Here is a 16262-nt window from a genome sequence, read left to right on the forward strand (position 1 = left end):
ATTTTTAAAAAATGTAGGTAAAATTTAAAAATACATATTATGCATCCTACATCTTGAGACATCTTGGGATGTTATTATTGCAAAGACATCTTAAGATCCGTGTCTATAGATATGTCTTAAAGTCTTATCTATATCTTCATTTCTTAACACATGCCTCAAGATGTCCTAAGACGTATTCATACTGTGTCTTTAGACATGTCTAAAGACATCCCAAGACATGGTAATGGCTGGGTACATACCCAGCCATTACCATGTCTTGGGATGTCTTAAGATATCCTGTGGTATGAAAGTGCATTGAAAAGATAAATGATTAATGGATTAAAGGAACTAAGAATATTGTAGTGCTAAGATAAAGTGCAGAGCTAAACAACGACACAAAGAAACAAGTTTTTAACTAGACTTATATCTGGAGCCTATCTGACATCATCTGGCAGCCTCACCCTATTTGGCTCTTATATTGGCCACTACTGACTGACCAGTTCCTCGTGATTTAGAGAAGCCTTTTGGCTTTAAATACCTGAAGCATGAAGCCATTCAGTGATTTAAATATAATTAGAAGCACTTTAAAGTCAGTTCTGTAGTGAATTGGTAGGCAGCGCAGTGACTCGAGAATTAGAGCAGTGTCCTCGAATCTCTTAGTTCTCTGCATTCACAGGTATTCAGCAGCTCCTTCTAAACTGAGACAGTCTGGACAAGTGATGTTACTGCTTTTCGTAACAAAGTTAGCTAACCACATACTGTTGGTACACAGTCAGCTTAACTTACGACCAGGCATAAGCCCCGTTGCAGCAGTCAGTCCCAGGTGTAGCAATCCACACCACTATGGTGGTGGTGGTGGTACATTGTAACTGGTTCAGCACTAAAGTTAGACAAGTCAGACATACAGTAGAGCAAGTCCCAAAAGAGCTGCTGAAAAAAGAAGAAGGTTCTGTGGTTCGCTTTTGACATCCTGGTTTATCAGGGTTTGTATACGTCTTGAGACAGGAAAATCTGTGGAACACAAACAAAAGCATATAATTAAACTTTCTCAAAATATAGTTTGGGCTAAAATCTCATGAAAATCTCCAGCTGCTGCTTTGCCATTAAAAGGGGGTGGAGAGCCAAGACTGAGTAATTAGGGCTGAGCAGTAGCAGCTGTGGTCACCTACTTAAGGTGCTGACTACGAACACAAGCATTGCGAGTTTGATTCTTACTCAGGGCGAACCCTGAGTACGTAACAGGATCCGGTGCAAGGCTGCAATGATAAATTTGCCTCCTGACAGACATGAGCAGCGCGGCGTTTAATTTGCAGATGATAATAAATTTGCATTTATTAGTGCTCAGCAGGTTTCTGCATACGTTTAATCTGAATGAGAAACTTCAGCCTCGTAAAAAGAGAGAGGCAAAAGAAGTGCGGCTGACCTAAAGCTTAAAGCAGAGCAAAGCAAGTCTGCGTTTTCATTTATATTATATTTTTTAGCTCATACTAGGACATTAGCACACACTGAGACGTACTTACAGCCAAGATGGTAAAATGGACATAAAATGTTGTGGCTCCCGGGTGGTTTAATTCTTGTTGAAAGGACAAAATGGCTCTCCTGAACATTTTGGTTGCGACCCCTGAGCTAAGCCGACTAGTAAGGGGTGATCAGCACGTGGGGTCAGCGCATGACCATTTGCTCAAACTGTCTGCGGCTCAGTCAGGGTTGCACAGTCGCCACCAGCCCAGTTAACGCCTGTGTTCTGTGGTTCAGATTTTGTGCGGATTGACTGAAGCCCGTAGCAAAATTGTAGAGAAAATTTTCGTTATAGCTACAGAAAAGGTTTTAGGCACTACAGCTGTTAGCTACACTTCATAAAACTACAGCTATTAGCTACAAAAATGTGTAGTTAGCTACAAAAAGTAGCGCACTACTTAGCTACTCCCCCATCCCTGCATACCACTTCAATGGGAATGGGTGGTGGTATGTAAATGTGCTGATGGTTGTGCCATCAGAGCTACGACGACTTCAAAACAGGCAGCTCACTCTTATTTTGACAAAAATGTCGATTATATGATTTGGGCCCTTAAATAGTTACTTGCATGCATTGAGTACCACTTAGTGTAGCCGTTACCATGACAACAAGCATCACATGCAGAATGTATTTAAACTTCAGATTGAGAATGTAATTAACGGGTTATTTACGATGTTCAATTGAATTGTGTTTGGAATGGCCTAAGTCAGACTAGTCTATTCCGACTGAGGTGTGTATTCTATTCTAAATGAGCTATTAGTCTGATTATTGATGGATTATCAGGTTGCATGTGGAAGTGGCTACTGTCAAATTTAACTGAGTAGAAACACAGTTCAGGATTGAGTTTAAACAGTCAGCTGAATCTGTACAACATCAGTGTTCTGATCTAAGGCTGTAGCCAAAAGCAGACGTGTTTATACAGTCCATCAAATTCTTATTTTTAAAAAAATGTATGTTTTATATAATATTGGCCCTTTGATGGTTTTGTTTTCATTTCAAATCAAACCAAACAGGATTTAAGAAGACCACCTACAAACCTTTAACAATCAGCTGTACTTTCGTTTGTTTGTTGATAGCAGGAATGAAGCAGGTGTACAGTCCTCCATCAGCCTTCTGGACACTGCTGAGTGTGATGGAGAAGTTTCCCTTTGTCCACTCAGCTGGAAAACTTTCAACTCTGTGTCTGAATGATGTGTCCTGTTCATCAAACAACACTTTGTTGTTGATGATGTCGTACACAGTCCTGCTGTCTCTGAATCTCCAGAACACAGTGACTTTATCCTGCGGTGCCTCATCACTGTTTGAACATGGTAAGATGATGTTGTCTCCTACAACAGCTTCAATCTCCTGCAGGGACACTGAAAGAGAGACACACCAAAAAACACATGAAATCAAATGTCGGCACAATCTGGCTTTTATTATTATTCTTGCCGTCGCCTCACAGAAAGAAGGGCCTGGGTTCGAATCCCCAGCCGGGCGACCAGGGTTCTTTCTGTGTGGAGTTTGCATGTTCTCACTGTGACAGTGGGGGTTTCCTCCCACAGTCCAAAGACATGTGCTCAGGGAAAATTGGAGATGCTAAATTGCCCCCATGTCTGCTCTGTGATGGACAGAACATATGGCAGCTGCTACGATATTAACAATTTATTATTTAACGTAGATTCATTATTTATGCTTTAAATTATGAGGTTTTTTTCTGGTGCTCACCTGTATTTATCAGCAGCAGGAGCACACAGACAGGCAAATGTTTTAGTCCTGTCCAACAACCAAGTCTGCAGTCCATAGCACAGGCTCAGAGGGTCACTTCATAACCATCAGGCCAAGTCAAAGCTGAATAAAAAACAAACCTCTTAGAAGCTGTTTGCTCAGACATTGCAAACATTGGAGAACTATTTTCATAAATTAAATGTTTTAAAGAACAGAACCTTTTTAAAGTTTAACCTCCACACAATGTAAAGGTTCTAGAAAAAACATTTAAATGAGTAGAGAACCTTTCATTATGTGGTTCTGAGCACAGAGGGTAAACGTTCCAGCGGCATTTCCACACGGACACTGTTTGACACAGAACGCTTTAAATCTCGGCTTAGCACAGTTTTTTTCAACACAGTTAGCTAACCGTGCTCGGGGCCACAGAACCGTTTGGAAGGATGACGTAACAATGATTGCATTTATATGCGCTCAATAATCCAATCATAATCACATTTCTGCAGTTATTTGATTATTCTAATGGTCATGTAAGCAGCATCCTCCAGTTGCTTAGATTTGAAGAAGTTCTAGAAATCCGATTAAGAAATCCGATAAAGAGAGCTGGACTTTAGCTCAGTAATCAGTGCGTGTGTACCCTTACTCTGATTTCTTTCATATGTCTTATTTTCCCTCAGTGTATTTATACCCCTGTGTTTGTTCAGTCTTTGTCTTGCATTGTGGATGTATTTGTGGAAGTTTCCTTGTCTCTTGTTTGCTTTCTTCTTGTAGTTTGTTTTTGTTTTTGTCATGGACTCGTCCGTTTTTCAATCTTCTTCTACTCAGATTCTGGACTCTACTTTGAATAAAAGCAACTCGCATTTGCATCCCGCCTCCTTGTCTCAACCGTTACAGCGTGGTGGCAAGATGGCAGCAAAACACTTTTTTGGAGCAACCCTGAAACCAACTACATGCTTGACGAAATGAAAATTTTAAATGTTCTATATTTAAGTGCATGTAAATGCACTCAATGTTGCTATTCATTATTTGGTTCTAGGGTTATGTCAGTACTGAATGCCTTTAACCCTCATAAGTCAAAGGGTAAGATTTAGGGTAAGATTTTGTTCTGTAACACACATTTGTGAAAAATCTTATCTTGACCTGTCAGATCTTAATTTAAGACAAAAAGAGAGAGTGTTTCTGTAGTACAGCCTCAATACGACTTAAATATAATTGCAAAGGATTATGTTACAATTATGTTCCGTAGCTAAAGTTTCTGAAGACAGTTTAGTCCCTTTTATTGAAGGTGAATGTTTAAAACAGGCCTGAACAAGCAGCAGTGAGCTGCCATGTGGATGTTCATGTTTCATTCTCTGTCATTTTTTTTTCAGTAAGGTATGTGAATCAGGTTCAGTCAAGAATAGACTCACAAAGCTTTTCCCTGCAGCGTATTTTGTCTTTGCCTTTATGAGTGTTTCCTTTAGGGCATTTCCCAAGGCTCCAAAAGCTCTTCTGTTCACCGTCTATAATTGTAGCGTCCTGTTACTGACCAACACTGGCTCTGAGAGACTCTGGAAGTGGGGTTCTGGCTGACCCTGGCTGATGGTGACATCCCCCATAGTTCAGTCTTCTGCATGTGCCTTTCTGCAGTTTCGCAGCAGAAACATGGCCTCCCCTGTCTTTCTTCTTCTGCCTATGCTACACTGGTGTCAGAAATTGGACAGCACCAACAGCATGGTGCGCTCGACAGCGAGGTCGATGTTGTAAAACTGGAGGCCGGGACTGTCGCGAGGGGGCCTGATGGTGAGGCAAGGCATGCCGGTGTTGCAAACAAAAGAGAGGCTGGCGGAAGTGAAGCTGAAAAAGAAACCGTCAAAGGCTTCTGTGCACAGCTACTGCTGCGGAGATTAGCATTTACCCTCATTCAGTGCTTGAATTCAGTTCATGAAGGCCTTGCTAATTAGCCGATGAGCTGAATCAGGTGTGTTTAATGAGGCAGTGTGCTGAAGTCTGCAGTGTTTTGGCCTGCGAGGACTGGAGCCTGACACATGTGGCATAGACAGATGCTGGCTGGAGGGTTCAGCAGCAGCTGCGGGTAGTGAGTCAAGCGTGGCATGGATGACAGGTGGCTCATTGTGCTTAATTTATCTTAATCATCAGCAGGACCACAGTGTTATAATACACTTCTATAACCTGAGAATAGCATAGCCAGTTTACATTAAAGTCCCTGTAGTTAGTGAATAATAAGCCTTAGTATGTAATAAGCCTGGGATTTAAGGGGTTAATGGATACAAAGCTGTTTTTAACCTTAGTTCTGCATATATAATTCAAGTAATCATCATTTTAGGGTAAAGATTGCATTAAAGTGATTATTTAAATTGTGTTCTTAAAATTACAGTGGAAAATAAAAGTAAAAGCAAAACTGAATTATGTTGAACTAACCAATACTGTCTGTAAGATTTTGCAAAAACCACCTACGTTTCCTCTTAAGTATAAAACTTACGTTGGGAATTTCTCTAAGTTTCTCAGTAGCATTAAAAGGAAATTCAGTTTGTCAACATTTCTGAAAAAATTTTCATCATTAAGATGTAAACAGAGTGATTCAGAGTGGTTTGGTGTGAAATGGTTCAGATTTCTTTACAGTGGTGCTGATAGGAACCAGGGGTCGCCATGACTACAACACAAATATAGACTTTTTACTTACTATACAGAACCACCAGAGAACCTACATGTGCCTTCTGGGGGTTTATATGGAATGTTGATGATGGAAAATAGTGGACTATTTTGCCTCACAATGCTCTGCATGTATCCCTCCACCATTAGTGTGCTATAATAGAAACATATTCAGCCGAAATCTTCTCAAAACTATCATAAAACAATGTCTCAGTCATCAGGCAGTGCATTCATAACTGTAACATAACATAATTCTGTGAGGGAGCTTTTAGAGGTGGACGTCTGGTTCCTGTCACCACCACTGTGAACAATTCTGACTCTGTAAGTTTCTCTAGAACGAAGCATTTCACACCAAACCAGATATGCAAAATGTTAAAAAAACTGGCAGACGTCCCCTTTAAGCACTGAAGTAACAGCATATTGTCTTCTGTACAGCTTCAGGCTGATGAATTGAGGCTGAAGTAAGACTGTCTCTAATATAATAACTCAATTTTATAATATAATAACTTATTTTCAGGTAAAGATTACAATAAAGCTACTGGGTGAGTAAAAGTATCACATTCAGTCAGACAAGTTAAACAGTGCCTCAGACAGCTGTACTGTTTAAATATGTATTAATGATATGAACACACACATACCTCTTTATGTGTTCATCAGCTCTGCTCTCTGGACTTTCTGTAGGAGCCTGAATCATTAAACAAACAGAAAAACAAAGTTTGAGATGAAAGAACTTCATATGTTTCAGTGCTCAGTGTCTTCTTGGAGCAGTAGGGCGTCACTGCAAGCTTGAAAAGCTCTAAACTACAAATGGGCAGACAAGAGCTCCAAATGGGAGGAGTGACTTTGCTATTGTTTGTTCAGCGGTCTGGTTGGTTATCTGTGACGAATCAGATCATAATGTTATTTTTTTGTTTTTGTTTTTAGAGAAATGGCTCTGTTCTGCCTCTCTACCTTTACTATGAAGTATTTTGGCTGCAGGGTCACATAGTTTTAGGTTTTACATCAGAAAGAAAAACTGCCATTTCCGGCATGAAGACATTTTACATTGTACATAAAACTCTCCCTGCAGATAACGGACCAAAAAACCATTAGGATTAAATAGTGTTGCTCCGATACTGATACTGTATCGGCATCGGCGCTGATACTGGCCATCAGTGATGGGGATACCGACAGCTATGACCGACACCATGAAGCAATTTCTGACGCAAGCATGCACGCCAGTAGATAGAACATGACAACATGTCGGCGGTGTGTGACGACAAACAATGACAGATTTTGGTGTTAAGAACTCGCTAACGGAGCCGCTTACCTGAACGGCTGAGCTGCTTCTGTCAGTAATCACTCGTCTGCCGCTGCATGGTCACTCACAGTCTGAGTTAATGTTACTGAGAGAGCGGAAGCAACCACCAGACTCTCGGCGTAATGACAGCATTTAGCCTCAATTTAGCCTTTAGCGGAGCAGCCCACTAGCCGGGCCTGTGCGTTCACTAGCCCTGCCTGCGGTGCGCCTCCATCGGTCAGCTGTATCACTCAGCAGTGGGGTCTCGCGGCCCATCGCTTCAATCAAGCCAGAAAAAACACTGAAATTCGGACAGCATGAGTGATGATATTTACTGAACTGATGCTCAGAGATGCAGTGCGAGTGAACAAGACACAGGTGAGACAGACGACTTGAGAAATTTGGACGTGAAACAACATTCAGCTTAGTTTTTGAGCCAGAGAAGCTGCGTTGTGCATAATTATATGATAGTAAATACTAAATATATACAGTAAATAAACAAAATTCAGTTTTCTTAAGCATCTAACAAATATAATCCAAAAACTAAATACCATCTAGCTAAGCTGGGTGTGTTTTATTTGTCATGTCAGGACTTATAGGTGAGTTAGTGTTGGTTTCAGTATCGGCCGATACTAAAGGATCAGGTATCAGAATCGGAAAGGAAAAGATGGCATCGGTACATCTCTAGGATTAAACCTAATGGTTTTGCATTCTAATGGAAATTGGCTTAATGGTTTCCAACAGAGACCACTAGTTTCCTTTATAACACCTTTAGATCCCATTAGGAAACCATTAAACGCATTTAGAATCAGCCACTGGTCACCTGTCAAACCTGAATTTAAGTGTAAAACACACTGAGTAATATATGGCTTTCAGTTTCCGCCAACAGACACTACATTTCCCAGAATGCCCCAGCATTTCTACTTCGAAAGCCTTAAATTTTTGCCAATTAGGCTGTAGACAGTGACTGTTAAACACTTGTATCCTAACAAAGAGCATCAAAATCAAAGGCATTATTGTTACAGTGTCTAATTAAATGTAATGCAAAGTTTTCTAGCTAACATTTTAGCGTTTTTGTCTCAAAGTAATTCAAACGCTTGAGTGTAAAATTAAAACAAAGGCGTCAGTAGAACAGGGAGATGGAGCGAAAGGAGAGTTACTGCTTTCAGATTTTTGTTTAGACCAAAAGGATCAAAAAGAGAAGAACAGAGCCTGAAACACTGTAAACTTCAGTTCCTGTGCTGATAGATGTACTGAGAGGTTCTACTGCAGTTCTCTAGGGAATAATGCTGGTTTTAACATCAGTTCTACACAGATAATTCAAATAATCATCATTTAAATGTAAAGATAACAGTTAATTAAGGCTGATTATTTAAAATAAGTGTTATTAAAAAATAAAAGCAAAATTGAATTCTGTTAAACTGCCAATACAGTCTTTAAGATTTAGCATAAAGATTTCTCATTAAGTATGAAACTTAAGTCAGGATTTTCCTTTCTCAGTAGCATTAAAGGAGAATTTCTTCCAAATTTTATGCATAAATCAGTCATTAGGATGTAAACTGAGTCATTCAGAGCAGTTTGGTGTAAACTTTTCTGTTTGAGAGTCAGAATTGTTCACAGGGGTGGTGACAGAAACCAGACGTCCACCTCTGATACACTGCCTGATGTCTGAGACGTTGTTTTATGATAGTTTTTGTGATCACACACTGGACTAAAGTGTTGTTTTATGATGCACTTTTGGCCTAAATAGTATTTTATAATCCATTCATGCAGGGTGGGGTTTGTAACTGACCCCCTTCATGATGTGTTTAGAGCTCATGTTAACAGTATTCAGTGTTAAAAACCTTCTACTGGTCAAAAACAGAGTGGTGAAATGAAAATGAGCTTCACTTACTGATGTCGCCATCTAGTGGATTTAGAAAGAATTGTGTACAATGAAAATACGATGGACAGCACCTCAAATCTGAATCAGAATCAAGCTTTATTGGCCAGGTATGCTTACGCATACAAGGAATTTGGTTTTGGTTACAGGAACTCACAGTGCACAGTACCAGACAGACATTTACATGTAGTGAATAAAATAAAATAAATATAAAATATAACAAAATGAAATAAAACATGCATTCCTACCATCACTCACTCACACACACACAGTCATACCTGTAAACCTTACATTGTGCAAAGTATGGGTCTAAAGTTAAAGTGCTGAGGCAGGTAAGTAAAATGCTAGAATAAACCACTGATTTGAGGCGGCAGTTCCAGAGGATGGAGTTGACTCAGATACTATATACAAGTATTTATGAAGTGCAGTTTGAAGCTGGAATATCGTTTATGTGTAATATTTTAATTGTTCAAGAGAGTGATGGCTTGTGGTAAGAAGCTCTTTTGTAGCCTGATGTCCTGATCCTCATCTGGCTGAAGCGCCGGCCTGAGGGAAGGAGCTGGAACAGGTGGTGACCGGGGTGAGAGGGGTCTGTGGAGATCTTCTCTGCACGCTTCCTGGTTCTGGAGGCATGCAGTTCCAGCAGTGTGGGCAACTTAACCCCAATAGTTCTCTCTGCAGACCTGATGATGCGCTGCAGTCTGTGGAGGTCATGCTTGGTGGCTGAACTGCCCCACACTGTGATAGACGTGGTGATGACAGACTCTATGATGGCTGTGTAGAACCGCACCATCAGCTCCTGGGGCAGGTTGAACTTCCTCAGCTGACGCAGGAAGTGCATCCTCTGCTGGGCTCTCTTGATGATCCACCACATGCAGCACTGGAGTTTCACTGTCAGTCATATGGTTTAGTGCAGGGGGTTCTCACTCCTCTCACTGGGCTTCTGGAGTAGCGTTGTCACAATCAACAGTAACAATAAATCCGCCCCGAGGGTGGTGTTTCTAATAAAGCAGCCAGTGAGCAGAGGCAGATTGTGGAGCTCTGGGCAGAAGACAGGAATGGTGACCCCTGGACACACATAAATTAGTCAACCACCTTGACCAGGGGTGCCTAATCCTGATATTGAACATCTATCACTCTAAAGGCCTTAATTTCCTGGATCACATGTGCTAGATTTGGGTTGGAGTTAAACCAGAATAGTATCTGCTACATAGAACCATTTTCATAAAGAACACATTCTCCATCAATCTGAAGAACCATATCACCATGCAAAGAACCATTTAAGCATGCAGATATTTCTTTGAGTGTTTATGGTTTATATAGAATCACAGTTTTTGCTAAAGAACCCTTGAAGAACCATCTTTTTTAAGAACATGGGTTACATCAGATTAGGTTCATGTGGGAATTTCAGCCAAATAAGTAGTTCTAAAATAAAAACCCATAAAGAATTACAGTGTAAATAAGAGCAGAGACAGAAATCAATGTTCAGAACTTTAAATGAAGTTGAATCATTTTATCAAAATATTTTTGGTTAGTATTTGGTAGCACGTAGGTCAAACATTTTGAGTAGCCTTCCACAAGCTTCTCACAATAAGTTGCTGGAGTTTTGGCTCATTCCTCCTGACAGAACTGGTGTAACCGTCAGGCGTCCTTGCTCGCACATTCTTTATCAGTTCTGTCCATACATTTTCTATGGAATTGAGGTCAGGGCTTTGTGAGGGCCACTCCATCACCTTCAGTGTGTTGTACTTAAAGCCATTTTGCCACAACTTTGGAAGTATGCTTAGGGTCACTGTCAATTTCCAAGACCCATTTGTGCCCAAGCTTTAACTTTCTGCCTTATGTTTTGAGATGTTGCTTCAATATCTCCACATAATTTTCCTTCCTCATAATGCCATCTGTTTTGAAGCGGACCAGTCCCTCTTGCAGCAAAGCACCCAGACAACATGATGCTGCCACCACCATGCTTCACAGTTGGGATGGTGTTCTTTGGCCTGTAAGCCTCCCTCTTTTTCCTCCATACGTACCGAGGGTCATTATGGCCAAACAGTTCCATTTTTGTTTCATTAAACCAGAGGACATTTCTCTAAAAAGTAAGATCTTTGTCCTTATGTGCAGTCACAAACTGTAACCTGGCTTTTTATGGTGCTTTTGGAGCAGTGGCATGGTCAGTGGTCATCTCTGACCATTCCTAAACAATATCTGGTCCGTGTAAGTTCACTGGTGGTTTTGTATAGTAAATAAAATGTCTATATTTGTGTTGTAGTCATGGTGACCCTGGGTTCCTATCACCACCACTGTAAAGAAATCTGAACCATTCCACACCAAACCACTCTGAATCACTCTGTTTATCTCACACAGAAAATTATGCAGAAATCTTGAAAAAATGGTGGAATTCCCCTTTAAGAACAGCAAATTAATAGCAACAACCCTTTGTTTTACATCACTCTACAGAATCAATGTCTCAGCTAAAGCTGACAGGTTTTTCTGCAGTGTGATTTAGTGATACAGTCATTTCCTATTTACTGAAATTTTTGGCATATTGATATGAAGACTTGTTTCATAATTCGTTATGAGTTTACAGGACGCCTTTATGGGATTTATTACATGTGTTGCTGCAGTGCTGTATAACATGAAGGTAGATCACTTTGTACTAGAAAGATATGTTTTGAGTGTTTGATTTGGTTCATGGCAAATTTGATGACTCACTGATTGTGTCAATCTGCTTATCTCTTTAAACCAGCAGTTTTTGAAGCAGCCACTAGATGGTGCTCTTCACCCAGTTTGAAGTGATTGCAGTACATTTTCATTTGTTTGTCTTTTGTTGTGTAATCTAATCCTAATATATATTAAATAAATACATATTTATTGTAATAAATGTATAACTGTGTGTGTGGGGTGTGTGTGTGTTTGGGAGGAAGGGAAGAAATCACTGAGTGTAGAGACGGAGTTGCTGACCACAGCAATCAGTCATGTGCAAAAGTTTGAACAGCCCCAGTCACATGACGTGTTGTTGATTTCCTAAGTGAACATGAGCTCACACACCCTCTACAGAGAGCACACTTAAATATGGCACATTTTTGTGCACAGTTTCAATTTATTTGCTGAATTTAACATAAAAATAAAAACATAAATTGTGCCGTAACCTTTGCACAGGCCACATTTTATGGTTTATTTTTTCTCCAAAATGTAAATTCAGCAAATAAACAACAATCGTGCATTAAAATGTGCAGAAGTGTGTTCTCTGTAGAGGGTGTGTTAACTTATTTACACTTAGAAAATCAGCAACACATGTCGCTTCTTCTTTGCATCAAAATAAAGCTCTGCTGATCGTTTTAACACATTTTTAACACTAAATGGTCTTAAACACTGGAGTTAATGTCTAATTCACCCTTTAAACCTGAAGATCAGCACAGACTGCTGGTCACCATAGCAAAACAGACAATAGTCTCGCCTAGCTAGTAGCTAACAAAAAGGCAAAGAGAAAGATTTAGGATGGACATTGATAATTTGGAGACCAACAGATTTATTTGCATTTATAAGCACTTCAGCTGGTTTCCTGAAACGTTTAATCTGCAACGAGAAACTGACAAACACTAAAAACTCACAAAGCTAAACTCAGTTTCTTATTCACCAGCTTCTCGTTCTAATTTTCCCATTCCACCTTAAATGGTGCAGCAGTTACATTCTGGGGCCTCAGGTACCATTTAAGGTGAAACGGGACAATTCAAACAAGAAGCTGGCGAATGAGAAGCTGATTTCAGCCTTGTAAAAAGTCAAATGTTAAGACAATTTAGAAGAAACTATTCCACTTTTGGAAAAGTTCCTGCTGGAGATGCGAGAAAAGTGGTTATATCTGAGCTAAAGCTTAAAGCAGAACAAAGTTAGTCTGGATTTTCATTTATATTTTTTAGCCTGTACTAGTGTATCAGCACGTACTTAGACACATTTACAGCCAAGAAGGTAAAATGGACATGAAATGTTGTGGCTCCCAAGGTGGTTTGATTTTTGTTGAACAAACAAAGTGGCTCTTCTTAACATTTGGGTTGCCGACCTCTGGCCTACCTGCTTGATGCAGTCTTAAAGGGCCCATATCCTACATTTTCCCACTTCTGATGTTTATGTGGTTTATGCACTAAAAACAGTCACATTTCTTTTTCCACACGACCATTTTACAACCATATGTTACACTGTTCTTGCATTTTATTTTCCACCTGATGTCCATTTATAACATTTATGTGGGTTTAAATATTAAAATCAGTCAAATTTCATTTTCACATACATTTCTTAGCCTCTCTTCATCCCTCAGAATTAAACAGATGTTTTTGTTATTGTACCTCTAAAACTGATGCATGTAAATGGGCACTGTTCTGATTGGCTGTGCCTCATTCATAAAATAGTCTAGAAAAAAATCTGATATTGTCACTAGGCATCTATACAATATATGATGTATTTTGAGTTAAGCCTACTACTTATCTTATACATATCCTAGTGATGCTCCACATGGTACAATATGTTAAAGGTGCAGTGTACAATTCTGGAGCAAGATTGTTGATATCTGAACTCAACAGCAAAACAAATACACCCCTCCTTTCAGTTCACTTGAGTGTCACTTGACTGAAAAAACCTCTGGGTTGTTTTTCTATTGAAATTCTGGGCTGAGCCTGTCGAGTTATTTCCAAAGTGGGTGGTTTCGAAGTACTTTTGACCACTTGGTTGGTTTTAGTCCACATGGAAACCAAGTCTACTGTCCTTGGGACCAAGATTACTGGGCTTGACCGTTCACCTTTGAAAGATTCAATCCCTTCACCTCTCTATTAAAATACGACATACATTCTCTGTTCTTCGCTGCTCCATCATACCAGCTTTTCTGTTGCTGTTGAGCCTTCTACATGTCAGCTTGTCCATCTTGTCTGGGACATAGGCTAGGACGTTCCTGTGTGTTGTCCCCTTCTGATGGTTCTTTGAGGACTTTGACCCCTGTACCTGTCTTCAAGACAGGAGCTCAAACAGAAAAAATCAAGTGGAAGCTTGTGGGACTCCGTCACTGTCATGCATCACCAGCTTACACAAACCTAGTTAGCTTTTATTTGCCAGATTCTTGTTCGAGTTTTCCCGTTCCACCTTAAATGGTGCATCTTCAGGCACCAGAAAGTGACTGCTGCACCATTTAAGGGGAAGAAGCTGGCGAATAGGAAGCCAAGTTGATGGATTTGCTGATGTGTGCGAGATTGTGTTTCTACCGATTAGCTAACTATAAGGCTAATTGGCACGATCAGTTATTAAAGTAATAAAAGCTACTGAGAGCAGTCCATGCAGCCTAGATTAATCTGTGTCTGAGGATTATTACTAAAGAAATCTGGTGAAAATCGGTTGAGTAATAAGGAAGTTGTGGCCGATTTAATCCTGAGACTCATCGTCTCTCAATACAAATGAATTTGTTCACAAGTGGATCTTGACCTCTCCGCCTCAGACAGAGAACGACAGACAATGAGACATCTAGATATGTATATCAATGCTCCTAGCTAACTGAGCTTAGCTAGTGAGATCCACACAGCCCAGTAGAGTTTCGATTTGCTCTGCTACCACAACATTAGACGATAGAAAACTTACAACAGTGAAAGCAAAGTCTACTGATTTGTGTTGGAGTGACAGAAGCTAAAATCGAAAATGTCATTGAGTGTTTAAGCTGCAGCACAGGCTCGATTTTAGTAACTGATGCTCAAATATTAGCATATATTAGCTCAAATATAATATATAGTTAGCCACTCTTTTGTGTAGTTTTCTTCGGTATTTCCGGGTTCGGATTTAGCTGCTCAGCAGGTGGAAAAAGAAATCATAACCAAACAGCCCAGTACAGGTTCAGCACAGAACAGCACAGTGAGGCCTTGAGAACCATTTGGCTCGATAGCAGAAAAGAGGTTTAAGTGGTTTAAGGTCCAGTTGTACATCTGCTGCTGCAGTTTGTGTTGGTCATCCTCTAGTCCTTCATCAGTGGTCACAGGACGCTGCCCACAGGATGCTGTTGGCTGGATGTTTTTGGTTGGCGGACTATTCTCAGTCCAGCAGTGACACTGAGGTGTTTAAAAACTCCAGCAGCACTGCTGTGTCTGATCCACTCGTACCAGCACAACACACACTAACACACCGCCACCACGTCAGTGTTTCTGTAGTGCTGAGAATGATCCGCCACCCAAATAGTACCTGCTCTAAGAGGGTCCATGGGGGTTCTGACCACTGAAGAACAGGGTAAAAGGGGGCTAACAAAGTATGCAGAGAAACAGATGGACTACAGTCTGTAACTGTAGAACTACAAAGTGCACCTATATAGTAAGTGGAGCTGATAAAATGGACAATGAGTGTAGAAACAAGGAGGTGCTCATAATGTTATGCCTGATCGGTGTATATCTTAAAGAAGTTTTTTTCCCCAGGATAAAGGTATTTTGTCATTTTCATAACCTAATGTGTTAAAATAAGGGCTATATTACAGAAACTTCTTCATTCTGAAATCTTACCTGTTCAGTCCACTTGATAACGTCAGTTAGGACTGAATTTAGGACAGAAGCTTTTACAGAACAACAGTTCTTAAGTTCATAATCTTATCATTAACTCCAGTTAAGATAACAGTATCACACAAACATCCTAACTAGACTAAACCTCCTAAATTCTGTCCTAACTTTAAGACAAACCCCAGAAATATCCTGATTTCTGTTTTAACCATCTGTTTCTATCATTTATGCAGTAACAGGCAGCACAGTTCACTATAACTAGCATAAAGACGCTACATTTATCTACCCTGACAACAGCGCTTGGACTTGTGAGGTTTTTTTCTGACAGCGTTTCAAAAGCCCAGACACTGCAGACTCGATCTCCACCGTCCCTCTTACTACCTAACTACCGTGTGTTAATGTTGATGATACAATATTACAGTGATGGTGGTGAATAATGAGGAGACGGAGCTGAACATGTGTGGGGAATTTGGTGAACAAATTTGGTGAAAACTGATTGAGTAGTAAGGAAGTTGTGGCTGACTCCTGTGGTAGCAGGAATAACACAGCGTGCTCGACTAAAGCGTTTGGGAAACAAACTGGGGTAAACAGCAGGGGGCGCTTTTTAGTTTATCGCACTTTTGTTTTGTTGGACCGTTTTTACATCCATAACGGTAGTTTGCTGTCTGGCTTACTTACTTGATTGTGTTGATGACATTTTTTACATTTCAGCTGTGTGCTTGTGGTCAGTTGCTAGGTAAC

The 16262-nt window shown here is 40.2% G+C and overlaps 1 protein-coding gene across 1 annotated transcript in view; it reads right to left on the reverse strand.

The window, feature by feature from the left end:
* Positions 1 to 213: 213 nt before the first annotated feature.
* The window catches only part of LOC118804620 (CD276 antigen homolog), a 28193-nt gene continuing 12144 nt past the window's right edge, over positions 214 to 16262 (reverse strand). Inside the window, exons 2-4 of the mRNA XM_036565172.1 lie at positions 3203 to 3325; positions 2533 to 2853; positions 214 to 990 (exon numbers count right to left, since the gene is read on the reverse strand). Of these exons, the coding sequence (XP_036421065.1) occupies positions 875 to 990; positions 2533 to 2853; positions 3203 to 3278 (513 nt within the window). The 5' untranslated portion in view covers positions 3279 to 3325 and the 3' untranslated portion in view covers positions 214 to 874. The remainder of the gene's footprint in view (positions 991 to 2532; positions 2854 to 3202; positions 3326 to 16262) is intronic.

The sequence above is a fragment of the Colossoma macropomum genome, unplaced genomic scaffold (assembly GCF_904425465.1).
Source record: "Colossoma macropomum unplaced genomic scaffold, Colossoma_macropomum, whole genome shotgun sequence".
Classification (NCBI taxonomy): Eukaryota; Metazoa; Chordata; class Actinopteri; order Characiformes; family Serrasalmidae; genus Colossoma; species Colossoma macropomum.